This window comes from Myotis daubentonii, chromosome 4, assembly GCF_963259705.1.
Source record: "Myotis daubentonii chromosome 4, mMyoDau2.1, whole genome shotgun sequence".
NCBI lineage: Eukaryota > Metazoa > Chordata > Mammalia > Chiroptera > Vespertilionidae > Myotis > Myotis daubentonii.
The window spans coordinates 9970181-9990594 of record NC_081843.1 but is presented as its reverse complement, the minus strand read 5'-3'; the positions used below and the strand labels follow the sequence as shown (position 1 = coordinate 9990594).

Genomic DNA, 20414 nt, shown 5'->3' with positions numbered 1-20414 from the left:
ACTAGCACTAACAACATCTTGTATGACGATTGCAGGGCTCCAAGCCGTTAACAATGGTTACTTTTGAGCTTTAGAAGCAGGAGGTGGATGTTAAGAGAGAGTCTTTATCCTTTACACACTTCTGTAACTTTTGAATTTTAAAATGCATAGTGTTGTAATTTCAGAACAAAACAAAAGAATTCGGTTCAATGTAAATTGGAACTGCCATACAGAGCATCAAAGAAGCCAGTCTGAATTATCAGATTTTTAAAAAATATATTTTATTGATTTTTTACAGAGAGGAAGGGAGAGGGATAGAGAGTTAGAAACATCGATGAGAGAGGAACATCGATCAGCTGCCTCCTGCACATCTCCCACTGGGGATGTGCCCACAACCAAGGTACATGCCCTTGACCGGAATCGAACCCGGGACCCTTCAGTCCGCAGGCCGACGCTCTATCCACTGAGCCAAACCGATTTCGGCCTGAATTATCAGATTTTAACTGAATTTGAAAAAGGCTCTCTGACCTCACCGAATTCCCAGGAGCCAGCGTGCCCCCTGGTAGCTGTGGGGCAGGGGAGGATGAGTGACCGCCGTGCACACGCCTTCCCCGGGCCGGACACTGGCAGCGGCCTAGCAGGGGGGGTAGGCCCTCCTCACCACACAGGGGAGTCTCAGTGTCCTGCCCACTTTCCCATAAACAGATAACAGCGCTTCTATTCCGTTACGCTTTTAACATCTTTATTCTTTCAAAACTTCCCATGATACATCCTCGTTGTCAAATGTATTGGTCTCAGGCAATACAGAAAGTATAAGCCTCATTCTGTTTGGAGTTTAGTTGTGTGTCCTTTTGGGCTTGCTTTACACTCACACACAAACACACGTAATTTCAGCTTCTTCCTTTTTTGAAGTATAATTTCCATATCTTAAAATCACCGTTTTTAAGTGTATAATCCAGTGGTTTTTAATACATTCACAACGCTGTGCAACAAGCACCACCATCTAATTCCAGAACATTTCATCACCCCAAAAAGAAACCCTACCCCCACCACAGCCACTCCTCATCCCTACGCCCCCGTCCTCTCAGCCACGAATCTACTTTCTGTCTCTCTAGATTTGCCTATGCTGGACATTCCACTTAAATAGAACCGTGCAGCACGTGACCTTTTGTGCCTGGCTTCTTTAACTTATTATAACACGTACACAGTCCATCCGTGTTGTAGCATATGCGCCAGCACTTCATTGCTTTTTACGGCCAAGTAATATTCCACGGTGTGGCTACAGACCACGCTTTGTTTACCCATTCATCATGGGATGGACACTGCATTGCTCCCAGTTTTCCTAAAGTGAATAATGCTGCTATGAAAATTCATGCATGTTTTCAGTTCTTTTGGGTCTATACCTAGGAATCGCTAGGTCAGATGGTAACTCTATGGTTGCCATTTCTCTGTTTGCCGCCATTTTGCATTCCCACTGGCAAAGCACAAGGGTTCCAATTCTCCACCTTCTCACCCGCACTTATTTTCTTTTTCATTCTAGCCATCCTGGTGAGGGTGAAGTGGTATCTTATTCTGGTTTTGATTTCAATTTTTTTCTAATGACGAAATGATGTTGAGCATCTTGGTGGCCATGTGTATATCATCTTTGGGCAAATGTCTACTCAAATTCTTTGCCCATTTAAAATAATGGCTTGTCTTTTTATTGTTGAGTTGCGAAAGTTCTTTATCTATTCTTGAGTTAAGTCCCATGTCGGGTATAATGTGTGAGTATTTTCTCCCATTCTGTGGGCGTTGCTTTTGATTTTTTAGAATAAAAATGAATTTCTAGCCGAAACCGGTTTGGCTCAGTGGATAGAGCGTCGGCCTGCGGACTGGAAGGTCCCAGGTTCGATTCCGGTCAAGGGCATGTACCTGGGTTGCGGGGCATATCCCCAGTAGGAGATGTGCAGGAGGCAGCTGATCGATGTTTCTCTCTCATCGATGTTTCTAACTCTCTATCTCTCTCCCTTCCTCTCTGTAAAAAATCAATAAAATATATTTTAAAAGAAAATGAATTTCTAAATGCACTGCTCTGTCACGTGCTCTTTTTACTTCACAGTGTGTCATGGGCATCGTTCCATGGTGAGAGGACGCCACCCCATTATGGCTGTGCCTCAGTTTATTGGACGGTCCTCTGCTGAGCTTTTAGCGGCCAGGTCCATGAGTCAGTGAGAGATGAAGATGCGGCGGCTCTTGGTGCCGTTTGCTCCTGGATGATGTGAAAATGCAAGCAGCACAGGAAGTCTCTAACCTGCTTCACTTCCTCTCCGAGACTCCGCGGTTTCACAACCCCTTCAACCCCTCCTTCACCACCACCCAGTGGCATCAGCTGGCGCCTCTGTGAGAAAAGTTCCACTTCAAGACGCCCCAAAGCATTATCATTTCCTTCTCTCGCCCCATCTAGGTTGCCAGCAATCCCCAGGGTCCTCTGAGACCCGCCTGCTTCAAAGATGAACTGGTTCATCACTGTAGCGAGGCTGCTGCTGCCTGGCCCTTTTCTCCTGGGTAAGCAAGAGAGGGGAGGCGGGGAGGGACATGTGGCTGTGGCCAGGGAACCGCAGGCCTTACAGAACCGCAAGGCCCAGGAGGAGCAGCTCTCGGGGTGGCACCGGCCAGAGGTGATGGGGCCCAGGGATCTAGAGGAGAGGGGGCCGAAGGAAGTCAGAGTCCACAGCATCGGCCAGGTGTGGAGGAAAGACAGGGGAGGGGGCCAAGGATGGCAACCGTGACAGGTGAGGGAGCGGGCCCCTCCCCAGGCAGGTGGAAACGGGTGCACAGAGCCGTGCGGGGCCTGCTCCACCCGCCGCTCCTCCTGTGGCATCTCAGGCAAGTCCTGCCCCCTTCCTGGGCCCCAGTCCCTTCACCTGGACATGCTGGGGCCTCGCCTCTGGCAGCCGGGATGCTGTGAAATACGCCTGGTGCCTGGAAGGCCAGCAGGGCCCGAGCAAAGCTTGGGACTTGCAGCCCAGGCTGCCTGCGGTCGGGAATCTGAGATCTGAGGCCAAGGAAGAGACTGGTCCAGGGGCGGGCAAACTTTCTGACTCGAGGGCCACAATGGGTTCTTAAACTGGACCGGAGGGCCGGAACAAAAGCATGGATGGAGTGTTTGTGTGAACTAATATAAATTCAAAGTAAACATCATTACATAAAAGGGTACGGTCTTTTTTTTTTTTTAGTTTTATTCATTTCAAACGGGCTGGATCCGGCCCGCAGGCCGTAGTTTGCCCACGGCTGGCACTGGTCCCTGGCCGGTGGGGAGTGTGGGAGCATAAGAGCAGGGAAGGGGGAGGAGGGAGGAGGGAGGAGGGAGGAGGGAGCTTCGCGGGGATCTTGAAACCCCGAGGCTGTGTGTGGGAGGAAGGCTGAGGATAACCATTTGAGTTCTCTGGCGCAAGGAGAAATGAGTGTGTGGGAGATACACCCTGCCTGGGGCATCCCCAGCTCCTCCTGGGGCCCCTTCCGTCTGCTCCTCTCCCACGGGCCTCTGCCTTCTCATCCTTCCTTCTTTGCTGAGAGGCCAGCGGGCAGGCGTGTCCTTCCCAGGCCCTGGGACTGCCAGGCTCCGGGGAGCAGGGGGGCGCGGCCCCACATCTCCCTGAGCCGAGGCCCTCGGGGGCGGCCAGGGAGGCTGGTTCCAGCCCTCGCTCTGCCTGGTCCGAGGCCGCCCGCCCTTCGGGGTCTACCCATCCCCTGGGGCACGTGGGCGGCAGCCGGTCCGCGTGTGGGGCGCGGGGTGGGGTGGGGTGGGGGTGGGGGTCCCTGGCCGGAAGTGGCTGACGGCCCCCTTGTCTCCCTCAGCCCCGGCCTCCGCCTACAACCTGGACGTGCGGCACGTGCAAAACTTGTCCTTCCCACTCGCCGGGAGGCACTTTGGGTACCGCGTCCTGCAGGTTGGAAACGGGTGAGCGGATGCCCCAGGTGCCCCTGCCCGCAGAGCCCGGGGCGGGGCACCCATGTCAGCCCGGGGCTGGCCAGTGAGAGCCGCAGGGTCAAGGGGAACGTGGGGGGATTTCTCAGAAACAGGAGCAGGATGAGCCCATGCACCGCCCAAGCACCACATGGGAACCCGAGAGGGGACGTCCCAGCCCCCGAACACCTGGCCACGCTGCGCTCCTGCCCGCCTCGCACAGCGCGGCCAAGCCTAGGTCTCTGATGCCTGATTGGATGAACTTATAATGTAACATTCTGGCATATTCTCTGGTCCTCAGTCTTTCTAGAGCAGTGGTCGCGGCTCTTTGGCCCCTTGAGTGTGGCTCTTCCACAAAATGCCACGTGCGGGCGCACACGTGCAGTGCGATTGAAACTTCGTGGCCCGTGGGCGCCGAAGCCGGTTTTCGGAAAGGAGATAGAGAAACGAGTATACAAGACGAGTGTGGATGGGAGAGTTGGAAGGGGTCGACCTCAGCGAACGCACCTCAATCAGATTGAGGACGTTTTTAGCAAAGGCCAGCTTAGGAGTACCCTAATTAAGTTAATAACAATGTACCTACCTATATAGTTTAAGTTTAAAAAATTTGGCTCTCAGAAGAAACTTCAGTCGTCGTACTGTTGATATTTGGCTCTGCTGACTAATGAGTTTGCCGACCACTGCTCTAGGCTGATGGAAATAATTCCTAACTTTCTCGAGTTCGGCATGTTGGGTGACTTCTCTGGGATTCAATAAGGAAGCAATAGGTGGGGACGGAGGGAGAAGGCTGCATTGTTTGAGGTGCCTGGCCGGGGAGAGGATACCCCTTATGAGGTAGGAGTGGGGAGGTAAAGACCTGGGTAACTCCATCTCTCAGGTGAGATTTCTCATCAGGGTTGTTGTGGGAGCGCCGGGTGAGGGGAGCAGCCCAGGAAACCTCTACCAGTGCCAGCCAGACACTGGCCACTGCCTGCCAGTGGGCCTGAGCGGTGAGTAGCTGGTGAGGGAGCTGGGAGGCGGTGCCTGGGGGAAGTCGGGGCTGGCCCCCTCTACTCCTGGATTGCCCGAATTCCTCCAGACCAATCTTATGGTGCCCACAGGTTCCAACTACACCTCTCAGTACTTGGGAATGACCTTGGCGACAGACCCCACAAATGGAAACATGCTGGTAAGAATTTTGTGTAGTGTGGTGTCAGGGCCCGTGAAGCTCGATGCTAGGAAACTGATTGAAAAGAAGAAAGAAAAAAATGGATTAAAGATCATAATGAAGGCCCTGGCTGGTGAGGCTCAGTCGGTTGGAGTGTCATCCTGTGCACAAAGAGTCTTGGGTTCGAATCCTGCTCAGCGCACATTTCCACATTGTAGGTTCAATCCCTGGTCAGGGCACGTACAAGGGGCAGCTGATCAATGTTTCTCACACCAACATTTCTCTCTCTCTCTCTCTCTCTCTCTCTCTCTCTCTCACTCTCAGAAATCAATAAAGAAACATACCCTTGGGTGAGGATTTTTTTTTTTAAAAAAAAGATCCTATAGAAGATTAAAGGCATCAGAGCGATTTGGAGTCAGTGTTTATTGAGAATAAACTATGAGCCAGCTATTTTCAAGACCTTACTTACCTAAGTTTTTTCCAAATATTAACTATCTATAACGATTGATATACAAGATGATTTTTGGTGGTACACAAACTTAATGTTTGAATAGTTACATATTTATTTAATGAACTAGTAGGAAAATTTACAACAAGCATTTCAAATTCATGATTTCTTAGATTGCATTGGTTAGGATGAGGCTAAAGTATTTTTTTAAAAGTAAATTTAAAGTAAATAAAATATTAAGGAAATAATGGTATGAATGATGTACCATATGGCAGAAATTGCAAAGTGCTACACAAATGCCTAAAGTTTGAAAAAACACTTCTTTATCTCCTTTAACCCTCCTTCACATTTTTTACACATGAGGAAACAGGACCGAAGGGGAGAGACTTGGCCAGGGTCACATGGTTTTAAAGAGATAGAGCAGGGATTTGAATCAAATTCCCATTTGATTCCAAGTCCATTGCTCTTTACAATTCATTTCAGCAGCATCCAACAGCTACGTGAGAAATAGAAGACTGATTGAAATATCGATCCCGTACTTAATTGGAGCTTGTTTACCTAGCTACTATTACATGCCAAGCAGTGCGCTAGATTATGATGGGGGAAGGGGAGTGAGATACAAAGATGACCATGACATGAGCCCAGACTTTCAAAACATTGTAGTCTGGCAGGAATCTATAATAATAAAAGCGTAATATGCTAATTAGACTGGCCATCCAAACAACCTTCCAGGTGTCCTTCCGGACGACCTTCTGGATGAAGCTGGGGGCTGTGAGGGCCAAGGCAAGCCGCTGCGGCTGCGAGGGCTAAGCCCTTTGCACGAATTTCATGCATCGGGCCTCTAGTTGTAGTCATAAATGAAAGGAACACTGTGTGTATTCTGGGAATAGTGAGTAATTTTGGCTTAAACACAGAATGTGTGATTGGGAATGGAAGGGGATGGGTCTGGAAATGTAGGCTAGTGCCCACCTGTAAACAATATGAATGCGAAACTAAGGCTTTTAAAATATATTTTATTGATTTTTTACAGAGTGGAAGGGAGAGGGATAGAGAGTCAGAAACATCGATGAGAGAGAAACATCGACCAGCCACCTCCTGCACACCCCCCACTGGGGATGTGCCCGCAACCAAGGCACATGCCCCTGACCGGAACCGAACCCGGGACCCTTCAGTCCGCAGGCCGACGCTCTATCTACTGAGCCAAACCGGTCAGGGCCAAAACTAAGGCTTTTAGATCCTATCCTCCAGGACCCAGAGTAGGCAGGGAGCATTGATTGGCATAGAGCATTGGCAGTGGGGATGGAGATACTGGAATAAGAAACCTGGAGGCAGAATTCCCTTGGCTTGGTAACCAGTTGGATACAGGGCGTGAGGTCAGGGGGTGAGGACTCTGAAGGGTTTTGTTCTTGGCTGATGATATCCGCATGCACCGCAAGAGGAAGCTGAGACCCTTTTACCGTTGCTCCCTCAGGCCTGTGACCCCGGGCTGTCTCGGACATGTGACCAGAATATCTATCTAAGTGGCCAGTGTTACCTCTTCCCCCAGAACCTGAAGGGCCCTGTGCTGCAAGGGCGCCCTGGCTACCAGGGTAAGGAACTGGGGACACAGTGGGTAAACATGCCTGCAGGTGGCTGGCCATACATGGGCACCAGCATGGGCAGGCCAACATCAGGGACACTTTACCAATCCCTCTGCTTCTGGCTTCCGTAGAGTGTCTAAAGGGCAACGTAGACCTGGTATTCCTGTTTGATGGCTCAGGGAGCTTGCAACAAAATGAATTTCAGAAAATTCTGGCCTTCATGAAGGATGTGATGAAGAAACTCAGCAACTCTTCCTACCAGGTAAGTATATTAGCTAGGATTCCTGGTTATAGGTGCCTCCTTAAGGCATAAACGGAAATTTTAGTATGTCTAGGAAATTTTAGGTGTTCCCAGGCCCTAAGGGCATGGATAGGTATAATTGGACCTCTGGAAGGGACAAGAACAAGGAATAGAAAGCTTCTAGAATTTCCGCTAGTTCTCATTTCTGTTTCTTTTTTACTTTTGCCTCCCTTTTCGCTTTCTCTCTCTCTCTCTGTAGAATGGCTTCCTCAGCTTCTTTGGATCACATGGGCCTGTGGAAAGTTCTTAAGTTCACACGTTAAAGTTTCAGGAGGTTGGTTCAACCAACCCCTCCCACTGCAAATTCCAAATTCTCAGAGAAAAAATTATTGGCCTAGCCTCAGTCAAGTGGCTATCCTTGGCTCAGCCAACTGTACCCTATTTAGCAGGGTCACTCAGAAGAAGAGCTACTGGGAACCAGTTCTGTAGGTGAGGTAGGCAGACCCAGAGAACCGGAGCTCAGCAGACAGCACTACATAAAGAGTCAGAGATTTATTTAATTTTATTTTGTGTCTGTTTATTTTCAAAAGAATGATTCGAGGCAGGGCAGTGGAGTTGGGTGGCCCAAGTCCTGGATAAGAAGTAGAGATTGGAGCCAGGCTGGCCGGCGTGGCTCCGTGTTTGAATGTCAACCCATGAACAAGGAGGTCACGGTTGGATTCCCGGTCAGGGCACATGCCTGGGTTGCAGGCTCCATTCCCGGTAGGGGATGTGCCGGAGGTGGCCAATTGATGATTCTCTCTCATCATTGATGTTTCTCTTTTCCTCTCCCTTCCTCTCTCTGAGATCAATGAAAGCATAAAAGAAAAAGAAGTAGAGATTGGAGCAGACAAGTGAGAAGGCTGATATAACATTTCATTTCTTCCTTCTTCTTATAGTTTGCTGCTGTTCAGTTTTCCACGACCTACAAAACAGAATTTACTTTCTTGGATTATGTTAATCAGAAGAACCCTGATGTGCTGCTGGGCAAAGCACGACACATGAAGCAGCTGACCAACACCTTCGGTGCCATAAAATATGTCGCGTGAGTTCCCTTTGGCGGGAGAGAGCCCCCCGTCAGTCGTTCTGTGCGCACTAGCTTCTCTAAGTTGGGGTGTAGAACTCAACAGGTGGGTGCAGCAAGGGGCAGGTTATTGTAAGAACTCAAGGCTCTGGGTTGTAAGAGAAGTTGACTTTAACTGACTAAATCCCAAGGGAGGCTGCAGGGGTACTCATGAGCCTCTGAGACAGGGAGCACGGCCAGGCCTCACGGGGGACCGGAGCCAGGACTCAGAAAGCGACTGTGAACCATGGCAGCCACAGCAGAGTCACCACTTAGATGGGAACCAGCTTTGAAGTCAGCCCATGGCCAAAAATCTCAAATACTCAGAATTATCCTTGAATTGTTCGTAGAATTCAATATGTCCAAGTCCCATACTAGAAATTAGTATATCTCGATTTCCTAAATTTACTACAGAAAAAAATTTTTCCCCAGCTGGATCAGATTGCTGTGTTTAAATTGAGACCTAAATGGACGGAGCAGGGTTGTGTCGAAGGGCCACACTGTATATTTCTTAAAGACCTATTTTTAAACATTAGACTGGCCATGGAAACTGAGAGCAATTTGAGGAAGAAGAGAATTACATCTCCTCTCCCATGTTCCCCTGGATAGACACTCAAGTTGAGTGAAACAGCCAGATGGGTCTCCTATACTATTACACTTCTCCTTTGCATTTCTTTGCCAAGGATGTAGAGTTGGATTTGCATAAGTTGAACATGCGTGTGATACATCCCTGGGCTCTGCATGCGTGTTTCTAGCTCTTTCCTTCTGGGGCTTGCTTGACCTGTCATTATCCACGTCATTCTTTTCTCTCTGTAGACAGCTTTGGTGGGTACACAGTCAGGCGACATCCACTGAAAAAATGGCAGCTTCAGTTCCTCAACCTGAATTCCAGCCTCCAGGCGAGAAAGCGATTGGCTAAGCCTGGGTTAGGTCCACCCAGCCACGGCCTGGGTCTACTTTATGGTGCAGAGTCACGTGACACAGACATGGATTCTGGGGTCCCTCCAGGGGAAGGGGGTAATTCTTAGAGAAAAGGGTCACCACAGGATGGGAAGACACCCCAACAGGTGTCAACTGTGGGAGCAAAAAGTAATGGAAATGGATTTCATAAATACTTCTTGACATTCGGGCTGTGTGCCAGGCAGTGTTCCAGGTTAGGAGTTGGCAAGTGTGTGTGTTTTTTTTCTGTAAAGGACCAAATAGTAAATATTTTAGGTTTTTCTGGCCACCTACGGTATCTGTTGCATATTATTCTTGGTTTGTTTTTGTAACCCTTTGAAAACAAAAACATAAGCACACATTTTTAGCTCATGGGCCGTATAAACACAAGCTGAGGGCTGGCTGGGGCCTGCAGGTGGTTATTGCCATGTTCTAGGGGCCGGGACGATAGCAGTGACTAGAACAAAGAAAAATCTCTGCCCTCTTGGACCTTAACATTCTAGCAGAGGAGAGAGAGGTCATCAGCAGGATAAATAAGTAAATTAGTTAATACAGGAGAAGGTATGTTTGACTAAAAACAGAGCAATACTCACTAGGAGGATCAGGGAAGGTTACGTTCGAGCAAAGACTTGTTGGAGTTGAGGAAGCGATTTATGTGGAAACCTGGGGGAAGACCGGGCGGAGGGAATGGCAAAGGGCCGGAGGTGAGAGGCTCCGGATGTCCCAAGGAAAGCCAGGGCACCAGCGTGGCCGGAGAGAAGTGAGTGAGGGGAGAAGGAGCGCGAAGGAGGGCCGAGAGGCCACGGGTGTCGGGAGGAGTGGGGGGCCTAGTGGGGACTTTGGCTTTTCTTCTGAGTAAATGAGGCATCATGGGAGGTTTTGAGCAGAGGGGCGATCATCTGATTCATGTTTTTGGAAAGGCTCCCTCTGGCTGCAGGGTTGGTATGAGACTGTGGAGGGGGCAGAGATGGGAGCAGGGAAGCCAGCTGGGAGGCTGTTGAAAAATCTAGATGGGGTAGCGATCCATGAACAGGACCCACGCTGGGCCATGTCTGTGTGGGTGGAGGTTAAAGAAATAGTTTGCATCCAACACAGAAGTAGAGGTCTTGACAGCAGGTGTTTGGGGCCTGCCCACCAGGGCTCCTGTGTCGTCGGCAGCTCCCCAGGAACGTTTCAGCCCTCCTCCCCGCGTCTCTCCTTCGCCTCACTGCGGCCTCTACGTGGCTCTCAGCTTCTGCTCCTAATGCAGGTCCTGTCACAGTTAGGGCTTGCGGACTGGCGGCTCTTGGATTAATCGTCCGTCGCTGGTTCGCTGTGGGGGGCGGGCGGGAGGGAAGAAGGGTCAGACGGTCCCAATACAACGGCTGTCCCAGCAGAATCTGTGGGCAGCCGATCTTGCTTCATGAGGAGGCTGCAGAGGGCGGAACCTGGAGCCGGGGCCGTCCAGTATTCAGTCCTCCCGTCCTGCTATTTCACACCCGCTGAGCACCTGCTGTCGGCAGCCATAGATGCAGCAGCAAAGTGAACATGGCCCTTTCCTTGAGGAACTCATGTCTGTGCCTTTGGGGGAAAATTGACACAGAAATCAGTTACTTCACTTCCCCGGGAGACTTGCTGCAGCAGAGACCTACCGGCCGCCGGGGAGCGGGCGGCAGAGACGGTGCTACATGCGCCTGCTCGCAAGAGTGACTCTCCAGTTTTCTTTGGTCATGGAACCCCCCTCCCCTTGGAAATCTCACCTAAATCACCAACATATCTGATCGGAAGATAGTTGCCATGTGGTTGAAATGGAGGGTAGGATGCCCAGAGCCTCCCGTCACGAAGCCTCCCCTTCCCACTGATGGGTTCTGGGGCAACTTCCTGACTGCCCGAATTCAGCTGAAGGTACTGGCTGAGGAGAGGTGTGGCAGCAAGGACAGGAAGGAGGCTCAGAAGAGAACTTGGCAGGCCAGAATCGGGAATCGCTGCGGGGAGGGAAGGGGGGAGGGGGGAGGGGGGAGGGGGGTGGATGTGAGAAGAGCTTTTCATAATCAGCCGGGCAGTGAGTTAATGAGAGGGGGCGGGGTGAGGGAGACTCCATATGATTTGGGGGGAGTCTCTCACATCCCGCCTCCTTAAATACAGGACCCAGGTCTTCCGGGAGGAACTTGGGGCGCGGCCAGATGCCAGCAAAGTGCTTATCATCATCACGGACGGGGAAGCCACTGACATTGGCGACATTAGTGTGGCCCATGACATCATCCGCTACATCATCGGGGTATGGGCCCCAGGTGCCAAGCCTCTGCCTTCTTCCTAGGTCTCATCTTCCCTCGCCCGTTTCTGACCCGACTTCCCTTTCTCCTGGGAGCCATGGTCCCGTGAAAATAGTAGGAAATTGGTCTGCGATTCTGGGGATGTCAGCACTTCTCTCTTCTCTCCCTCACAGATCGGGAAGCATTTTGTGAGCAAGAAAAATCAGGATTCACTTCACAAATTTGCTTCAAAGCCGGTGGAAGAGTTTGTGAAGATTCTGGACACGTTTGAGAAGCTTAAAGACCTGTTCACGGAGCTGCAGAAGAAGATCTATGCCATCGAGGGTGAGTGGCAGACCCTGGAGAGCTAGTTCAAGAAATTATATACAGAAGCTCACCTGGGACATGAGGTGAGAGGCAGGCTGAATAGCACGGGGCACCTCCTCAGCGGCTGACGCAGAGCTGAGAGCTCTCCTGAAAAGGACCTCGGGCAGGAATTCAGGAGAGAGCGATTTAGGAGCAGCTTCCATTCCCTCTGAAACTCCTTCTTCCTCCTGAAGTTTAGCTTGGTCCAGGCTGAGGCCCAGGACTGAACTCTAGCTTGCCGGAGTCAGCTGAGCCCTGTGGAATGACCATAATGCCTTACCCCGCCCTCAGCTTCTTCATTCCGTTATCCTAGGCCTCAAATGACTTAAGATGGGTAACGGGCTGTGGCCAACTGCAAGTAGCCCATAGGCGCTCTTCCTTGGTCCAGAATAGAGACGATTTTGATTGGCATCAGCAGATGGAGGACTGGCCATGGGAGGGTATTTCCCCGGGAGGCCTAGCCTGCTGGAAGGGACATGGTTCCCACAGGGAAGGCGCCTTTGCTGGGCCAGAGCTTTGGTGTTCAGCTCAGCACGTTGGTGACATCGGGCCCAGCCCCCACAGTCTGGCTGTGATACCTCGGTTCAGTGTCCAGGAAGCGGGAATGGGAGAGTTCCAGAAGCAGTGTGGCGTGTATAGTAGAACCAGGCAGACCTGCTCCAGAATCCGCTCTGCCTGTGCTGCATGGCCTCAGCCAGGTCATTCTCCCTCTCTGAGGCTCCCCGTTCTCTGTTAAAGGGGGATGATGACGCCGATCTCACAGGATTGTAAGGTGTAACTGCTGTACTAGTTTCCGATGTCTGCTACAAACAAGCACCACACAGCAGTGGTTAAAGCAACAGACACTTACTGTCTTATAGTGCTAGAGGCGAGGAGCGAGAAATCAAGGGGTCAGCAGGGCCATGCTCTTTCTGAAAGTTCTAGAAGAGCGTTCTCCTTGCCTCTTCTGGCTCCTGGTGTTTGCCAGCAGTCCGCTGCCTTCCTCGACTTGTACTGCGTCGCTGTCACATGGCTGTCTTCTCCCCGTGTCTTCCCTCTGTGCGTGTCTGTTGTGTCTGAATTTCCCATTTTACAAGGACGTCAGTCATATTGGGTTGGGGCCCACCCTACTGACCTCATCGTAACTTGGTTACCTCTTAAAGACCGTATTTCCAAACAAGGTCACATTCTGAAGTACTGGGGTTAGGACTTCAACATACCTTTATTTAAAAATATATTTTTATAAGCATAACCAATGGACACAGGACACTGGGGGGTAGGGGAGGCCGGGGGAATGTTAAAGGGGGGGGGGAGGAGACATATGTAATACTTTTGTAATAGTTTAAGCAATAAAACAAAATTAAGATATATATATATTATTGATTTCATAGAGGAAGGGAGAGGGAGAGAGAGAGCAACATCAATGATGAGAGAGAATCATTGATCGGCTGCCTCCTGCATGCCCCACACCGGGAATCAAGCTCACGACCCAGGCATGTGCCCTGACCACCAATTGAACCATGACCTCCTGGTTCATGGGTCTGACACTCAACCACTGAGCCACGCTGGCCGGGCAGGTCTCAGTTTAGATGTCACTTCCTCTGGTAAGTGTTCAGGTGTAGTTTGAAGGTAGAACCAATGTGAGTTAGTGATACAGTGGCGATAGAACAGGGGGACAGGGCGGAATCAAGGTTTATTCCGGGTTTTCAGCATGATTCCCGAGGAGGTGGGGGTGTCATCCGCTGATGGGGACGTCCTGGTGGGCACCGAAGTCGAATGCTGAGTCCCAGACAAGCTGATGGCCGTAGCTGGTCACCCATCGGGGCTCATGGAGTGGAAGCCACTGGCAAACGCTGAGCTTCCCCCTCAGTCCCGTGCGTGTCACTGTGCTTACTGCTCCTCGGTCTCGCCTGCCCCTTAGGCACAAACAAGCAGGACCTGACGTCCTTCAACATGGAGCTGTCCTCCAGCGGGATCAGCGCGGACCTCCGCGGGGTGAGTGGGCTGAGCGAGGGCCAAGGGAGGGCGTGGGCGCAGCCGCCCGTTCTGACCCTGCTGGTCTCCTCCCCGGCAGGACCATGGCGTCGTGGGGGCGGTCGGCGCCAAGGACTGGGCCGGGGGCTTCCTGGACCTGCAGGCCGACCTGCGGGGCGACACCTTTGTTGGGAACGACCCGCTGACACCGGAGGCGAGAGCCGGATACCTGGGTGAGTGCCGCTCCTCCCGCGGGTTCGTGTGGTTTTAGTAAATGAAAGCAGTGAAGCGGCAGGAACGCAATCAGAGTTTAAATACGGTGACAGCATTCTTAGCTTTTCCCTGGACAACCCCTCAGCTGGGTGTCAGTCATGCTTTTATTTTCCGTATTTTATGAGGCCATATAGCAGTGGTTCTCAACCTTCTGGCCCTTTAAATACAGTTCCTCATGTTGTGACCCAACCATAACCTCATTTTCGTTGCTACTTCGTAACGGTAATGTTGCTGCTGTTATGAATCGTAATGTAAATATCTGATCTGCAGGATGGGCTTAGGCGACCCCTGTGAAAGGGTCATTCGTCCGCCAAAGGGGTCGCGACCCACAGGTTGAGAACGGCTGCCTTATAGCCTGAAGCTTTGCCCCTCCCAGGGCCAGCTCATCCCCACAGAGAGCAGACAGCACGCCTTCTCTGTGCCAGCCAGCGACCCCTGAGCACCAGCTGCCGCTTTACCTAACTTCCTACACCACGCCATCTCCCCCCGACCTGCCAGGCACTAGGCACCCAGAGAAACCCCTGCAACCCAGAGCTGCCAACATGATCAGACTGTGCCGTCCTCAGCTTGCTCAAGCTCGCCCGCCCGGCCTCAGTCATTCCTCCCCTCAGACGCTGCAGGGAAGGCTCCAGGCCGCACTCGCCCTCCCTCCTCCTGCCTCCTTCCTGACCTGTGCTGCCCCTGTGGCCTGGCTGGCCTCCCCCCGCCCCCCCCGCCCCCCCCTCCGCTTTGGGGAGCTGTGGGTCAGAAGCGTCTCTCCACGGCAGTGACCTCTGTGTAGTCACTAGTCGTTCCCCTACATGAAACCCAGGGACGGTTAAACAGCCCGCAGGTTAGGGGGGGGGGGGAGGGGGGGACGACGAGCAGCACCGCCCGGCTCCCTCCTGCTGAGTTTCCGGGAGCCGCTGGGCGCAGCCCCAGCTCCTCCGAGGTGGAGCGCGAGGCCGCGAGTGCGGTCACTCCCATCGCCCCGTGCCTCTCAGGCTGCAGAGGGCCTCGCCTTAGAGCTCTTCCCATCACATTCATGTCGCCAGCCTGTCCCAAGGCGCAAACGGGCGCCCAGGGCCCCGCACAGGGCTGCTTGCAGCTCTGCCTTCCCACTGGCCGAGAACCGCCTGCCTCATGCAGGACCTGGGGGGGGGGGGAACTCCTTTATTCAACAATCAAAACACGAAGATCTTATTAAATTCCTCATCGGCACCTACTCTTTAAGGGAGGCTGCGCTCGGGGATTTCTTTTTCCTTTTTCTGAGGTTCTCTACTGAGCAAGGCGCTGCTCTGAGTGCATGGCAGGTATTGACATACTCGATCGCATTTTATCTTCACGACAGCCCTGTGAGTAGGGATTTTATTATCTCTAGTTTAAGCCGAAGAAACTGAAGAGGTAATAACTCGCTCGGGTCACAGACCTGGGACCGGGAGCCCAGGAGCCTAGGCCCAGGTGTGCTGGGACCTGCACCACTGCCTGCAAGGTGGACTTTTGTACTTTAACATCCGTAAAATAGCTGCAATGTTGCTCAGCAAAGAGGAAGAAATAACTCCAAACACTAATCTCCACCCACTACGTGTGCGGGTGCACACACACACGTGTACATGCTTATGAATAAATTATAAATATAATCGTGAGTGCCTGTTACGCTACCATCCTTCAGATCTGAGTTCAGATAGCACCAGCCTAGTGCTAAGCATTTTATATCAATGGTCTTATTTACTTCTCAAAAACCACCCTGTAAGGTTGATACTATCCCCATTTTTAAAAAACCTTAAACCGAGGATATGTTTTTATTGATTTTTAGAGAGGGAGGGAGGGAGCGAGAGAAACATTGATGTGAGAGAGGAACATCTGTCGATTGCCTCCCAAACGCGCCCTCTGACTGGGGATGGAACCCTTATCCTTTTGGTTGGAGCATGAAACGAAGCTCCAACCACTGAGCCACCCAGCCAGGGCAATCCCCATTTTTTTTAGATGAGGAAACTGAGGCTCGATAGCGAGGGAGTAATAACATAGGATTAAAACCGCGTCTGTCTGATTTCAAAGGGCAAGTTCTCAACCTTGTGCTTCAGCAACAGGCATGAGTGAAGGGAGGGTGGCTCGGCCTCTTCACCCCCGGCTCCTGCGCCCTAGGCCCCAGCCATCTCTGCCTTCGCACTCACTGTCAGCTGCTCTAAGCAGAGGAGATAAAATTGGGTCGGTGCCCTGCGTTCTGGGTCAGAGCATCCCTATTGGCTGGCGCCTGCTCTGCAGACTCCTGGGTGCCTCCTGCGGCATCTCAGACGTTTCATCAGTGCTGGGAGGGAGGGGCTGGCACCTCGCCACCACCACCGCCACCACCACCGCCCCCGCCAGCGAGGTGTGATGCACGAAGATAGCCTGAAGCCTTATCTTCAAGCAGGAAACGTTCCAATATTTGTGCGAACTTTGCTAATCTATCCCGTTTGATTGTATTGTGTATTTAAGAATGTCGTCTCCTTACCACCCCAGGTGAGCTGAGCAGCAGGAAGGCGCGGCGTGCGCTGTGGCTGCTCTGCTTGGCTGGTGTGGCCACGGCCTGAGAAATGCAGCCGTAGCCGTGGCCGTGGCCGTGGCCGGGATGGAGGGTCTGCGCTGCGCCTGGCACACGGCTCCTTTTCTCGGGAGGCCTCCTGGGTGTTTCAGTGCATCTTTGCTGCTGACCAGCTCCCCAGGGCCTCTGCCCTCCCCCCGTGTCACCCTCTCCCAGCAGTCATTGCGTTGCTGACTCCAAGTCCATGCTCTCTCCGTAGGTTACACAGTGACCTGGCTGCCCTCCCGGGGTCCCACAGCACTGCTGGCCGCTGGAGCCCCCCGGTACCAGCATGTGGGGCGGGTGCTGCTCTTCCAACAGTCGGGGGACAAAAGGCAGTGGAGCCAGATCCAGAGAATAGACGGGACCCAGGTGAGCATGGCCCACGGGTGCCGCCCGCGGGGCAGGGCTGCTGAGCGGGGACCTCGGGCTGCCTCTGCACCCGGCCCACCTGCTGCCTGCCGGCCGGTGCCCAGCCCGTCGCACCTGCTCCGCCGCAGGCCCTCCGAGGCGAGCGCTGTCACCTCCACTCGCCAGCTAAAGAAACCAGGCCCCGGGGAACCCCACTTGTCCTGGTTCCCCCAGGCCCTGAGTGGGATGGACGGACTGTCACTTGAGGCACTGGACGCAGCTGAGGAGCCGGGTCTCCCGCTCGCAGGCCCCTCCTCAGCCGCCTCCTCTCCCTGCAGGTCGGCTCTTACTTCGGTGGCGAGCTGTGTGGCATTGACGTGAACCGAGATGGGGAGGCGGAGCTGCTGCTGATTGGAGCGCCCCTGTTCTACGGGGAGCAGAGGGGCGGCCGGGTGTTTGTCTCCGAGAGGAAGCAGGTGAGGACAGGGCTGTGGAGCTGAGGGGGGCGGATAAACAGATTTCCAGGCAGCCAGGCCCCCGTCACTTTGAGACTTTCCCTGTCGGATTGTCTGTGAACCAGACCTTCCGGACCACAGACAGGCAGGCGGCAGCTCACGCTCGCGGATGGGGCAGGCTGTGTGGCAGGCCCAGGGCACCCCGTCTGTGTGTGCGCCCTCCCGTGACCCTCACAGGCACCTCCCACGGTGCTGCGAGCCGTCTCTGACGAAGGCGAACTCCGCGGCTCAGCAAGGCTGGGGCCTTCCAAAGCCACAAGGTCACCAGAGAGCGAGAGGTGGAGCTGGGACTTGAGCCCCGTTAGCCGGTGCCATCATTCCGGTTCTGAGGGACCACAGCGGCGTTTCTTTAGCGTGCTTCACGCACGAAAGGCGCGCCCTGTGAAAGCTTGCCGAGTGACTGGGGTGGGCCCTGTCACCTCAATCCTTCCCAGCTGGGGTTCGAGGTGGTCTCGGAGCTGCAGGGGGATCCTGGCTACCCCCTTGGGCGATTCGGAGCAGCCATCACTGGCCTGGCAGACATCAACGGCGACGGGCTGACGGACGTGGCGGTGGGCGCCCCTCTGGAGGAGTGGGGGGCCGTGTACATCTTCAATGGGCAACCCGGTGGGCTGAGCCCCCGGCCGAGTCAGGTGAGGTACCCTGCCTGCCAGGTAAACCCATCCCCAGGGGCCCGGCAGCCTCTAAGCCCAGACCCCACCCCACCCCGCCTGACCCCACTCGTCCCACCCTCCAGCCAGCCCTCTTCCCAGCTTAGCATGACTTTCTCTCTTGGTCTCAGCGGATAGAAGGGACCCAGGTGTTCCCAGGAATTCGATGGTTTGGACGCTCCATCCACGGGGTGAAGGACCTGGGAGGGGACGGCCTGGCAGACGTGGCTGTGGGCGCCGAGGGGCAGGTGATCGTGCTGAGGTAAGACAGGACTCCCAGGCGCCACCTACAGCAAACGCGGCTCCGTCCTTCCAGCAGGTGCTGTGCTAACGGCTTACGGCGCGGGCTCACTTGGCCTCTCCCCCCTGTGGGATGGGTTCTCCTGTTACACAGGCTTCATGCCTCGTCCCGGGAAAACTGCTGCCATTCAGCAACAGACTAGGATTTGAACTGTACCCTTTTATGTAATGATGTTTACTTTGAATTTATATTAGTTCACACAAACACTCCATCCATGCTTTTGTTCCGGCCCTCCGGTCCAGTTTAAGAACCCATTGTGGCCCTCGAGTCAAAAAGTGTGCCCACCCCTGGGCTAGAACCAAGTGTCCTGGACTCAGGCACTGACATTGACTTCTCGGGTGATCTTACCCCTGTCACTTAGCTTCTCAGGCCCTCAGTTCCCTCGTCTGTGAAATGATGATTAAGCCCCTGCCTTACCCATATCTTAGAGTTATTGGAGATGTCGCGTAACATCATCTAGTGAACAGATATTGACTAAGCAGCTACTATGCCTTACATACCGACTTGGGTACCGAGAGTAGAAATTAGACAAAACAAAGTGTAATTGCAATGGTAAGTGCTGAGGGAAATGAACAGGGTGCTGTGAGAGCGACGAGCAGGGGAGACCGACTATAGGTTGAGGGGCCAGAAACGGCCGCTCTGGGGAGGGGAGGTCTGAGCTGGGACTCGGAAGCTGAGAAGGAGCCAGGCCTGCAGCAGTCTGGGGTAGAGCTTCCAGTGGGAGACCAGGCTGTGAGGCCGGCCAGCGTCTGGTGGGCTGGGACGTGCTCAGCCACAGGAGAGTGTGCGGGAGAGACGACGGGAGGAGGGCAGGGTGGTGTGGATAGTAAAACGTTTGGATTTTATTGGGAGCATCGTGGCATCAGTGAAGGGTTATAAACATGGAAGTAGCTCAGTATGATTTCTCTATTTATTTTAAAATATATACATATATATTTTATTGATTTCAGAGTGGAAAGGAGAGGGAGAGAGAAACATCAATGATGAAAGAGAATTATTGATTGGCTGCTTCCTGCACGCCCCCTACTGGGGATGGAGCCTGCAACCTGAGCATGTGCCCTTGACTGGGATTGAACCCGGGACCCTTCAGTCCGCAGGCCGACCCTCTATCCACTGAGCCAAACCGGCCAGGGCAGATTTCTCTTTTTAAAAGCTCACTCTTCTGTATGGAAAATGAAGACTGCCAGACTGAACCAGGGGTTAATGAGTTATCGTTATCGTTGCAAGGAGACACTGACGTGGCGGTCTGCTTTAGAGAGGGGGCCCCTCGGACTCTGTGGATGGGTTTGTGGGTCTGAGTGGGGATTGCAGTTGAGGCCAAGGGAGAGAGTGGTTGTTTCCTGCCCTGCAGCTCCCGGCCTGTGGTGGATGTCGTCACTCAGATGTCCTTCGCCCCCACTGAGATCCCAGTGCACGAAGTCGAGTGCTCCCAGTCAGCCGGCAGCAAGAAGAAGGAAGGCGTTAACATCACAGTCTGTTTCCGGGGCAAGCCCCTCATGCCCCAGTTCCAAGGTCAGTGCTGTCCCCTGCTCCCCAGAGCCTCTGCCCCCCCGAATCCAGGCTTATGGCCCCAGGATCCACCACCGTTCAACTCCTGCCTTTCACTCCGCTCAGGACTCCTGGTTACCAACCTCACTTACACTCTGCAGCTGGACGGCCATCGGATTCGAAGCCGGGGGTTGTTTCCAGGAGGGAGGCGTGAACTCAACGGGAACATAGCCGTGACCCAAGTCGAGTCCTGCATTCCGTTCTGGTTCCACTTCCCGGTAAGGGAGCCAGTAAGGCTGCACCAGGAAGTGAGGTGGGGGGGGGGGATGAGCTGAGCCGAGAGAGGCAGCTCTGGGTGCAAG

General features: G+C 53.2%; 1 protein-coding gene across 4 annotated transcripts in view; it reads left to right on the top strand.

Annotated features, from left to right (window-relative positions):
• Nucleotides 1–2224: 2224 nt before the first annotated feature.
• ITGAL (integrin subunit alpha L) overlaps nt 2225–20414 on the top strand; it is a 36540-nt gene continuing 18350 nt past the window's right edge. For 2 of the 4 annotated variants that reach the window (XM_059692280.1, XM_059692277.1), the window contains exons 1-17: nt 2226–2523; nt 3817–3919; nt 4820–4914; nt 5026–5093; nt 6992–7109; nt 7232–7362; nt 8280–8425; nt 11507–11639; nt 11808–11958; nt 13880–13953; nt 14033–14165; nt 16968–17119; nt 17437–17574; nt 18048–18245; nt 18395–18525; nt 19916–20076; nt 20179–20330. In XM_059692280.1, coding sequence (XP_059548263.1) covers nt 2469–2523; nt 3817–3919; nt 4820–4914; nt 5026–5093; nt 6992–7109; nt 7232–7362; nt 8280–8425; nt 11507–11639; nt 11808–11958; nt 13880–13953; nt 14033–14165; nt 16968–17119; nt 17437–17574; nt 18048–18245; nt 18395–18525; nt 19916–20076; nt 20179–20330 — 2139 coding nt within the window. In that variant the 5' untranslated portion in view covers nt 2226–2468. Of the gene's footprint in view, nt 2524–3816; nt 3920–4819; nt 4915–5025; nt 5094–6991; nt 7110–7231; nt 7363–8279; nt 8426–11506; nt 11640–11807; nt 11959–13879; nt 13954–14032; nt 14166–16967; nt 17120–17436; nt 17575–18047; nt 18246–18394; nt 18526–19915; nt 20077–20178; nt 20331–20414 lie in introns of all 4 variants that reach the window. The other 2 variants (XM_059692279.1, XM_059692278.1) reach the window with 2 other exon arrangements.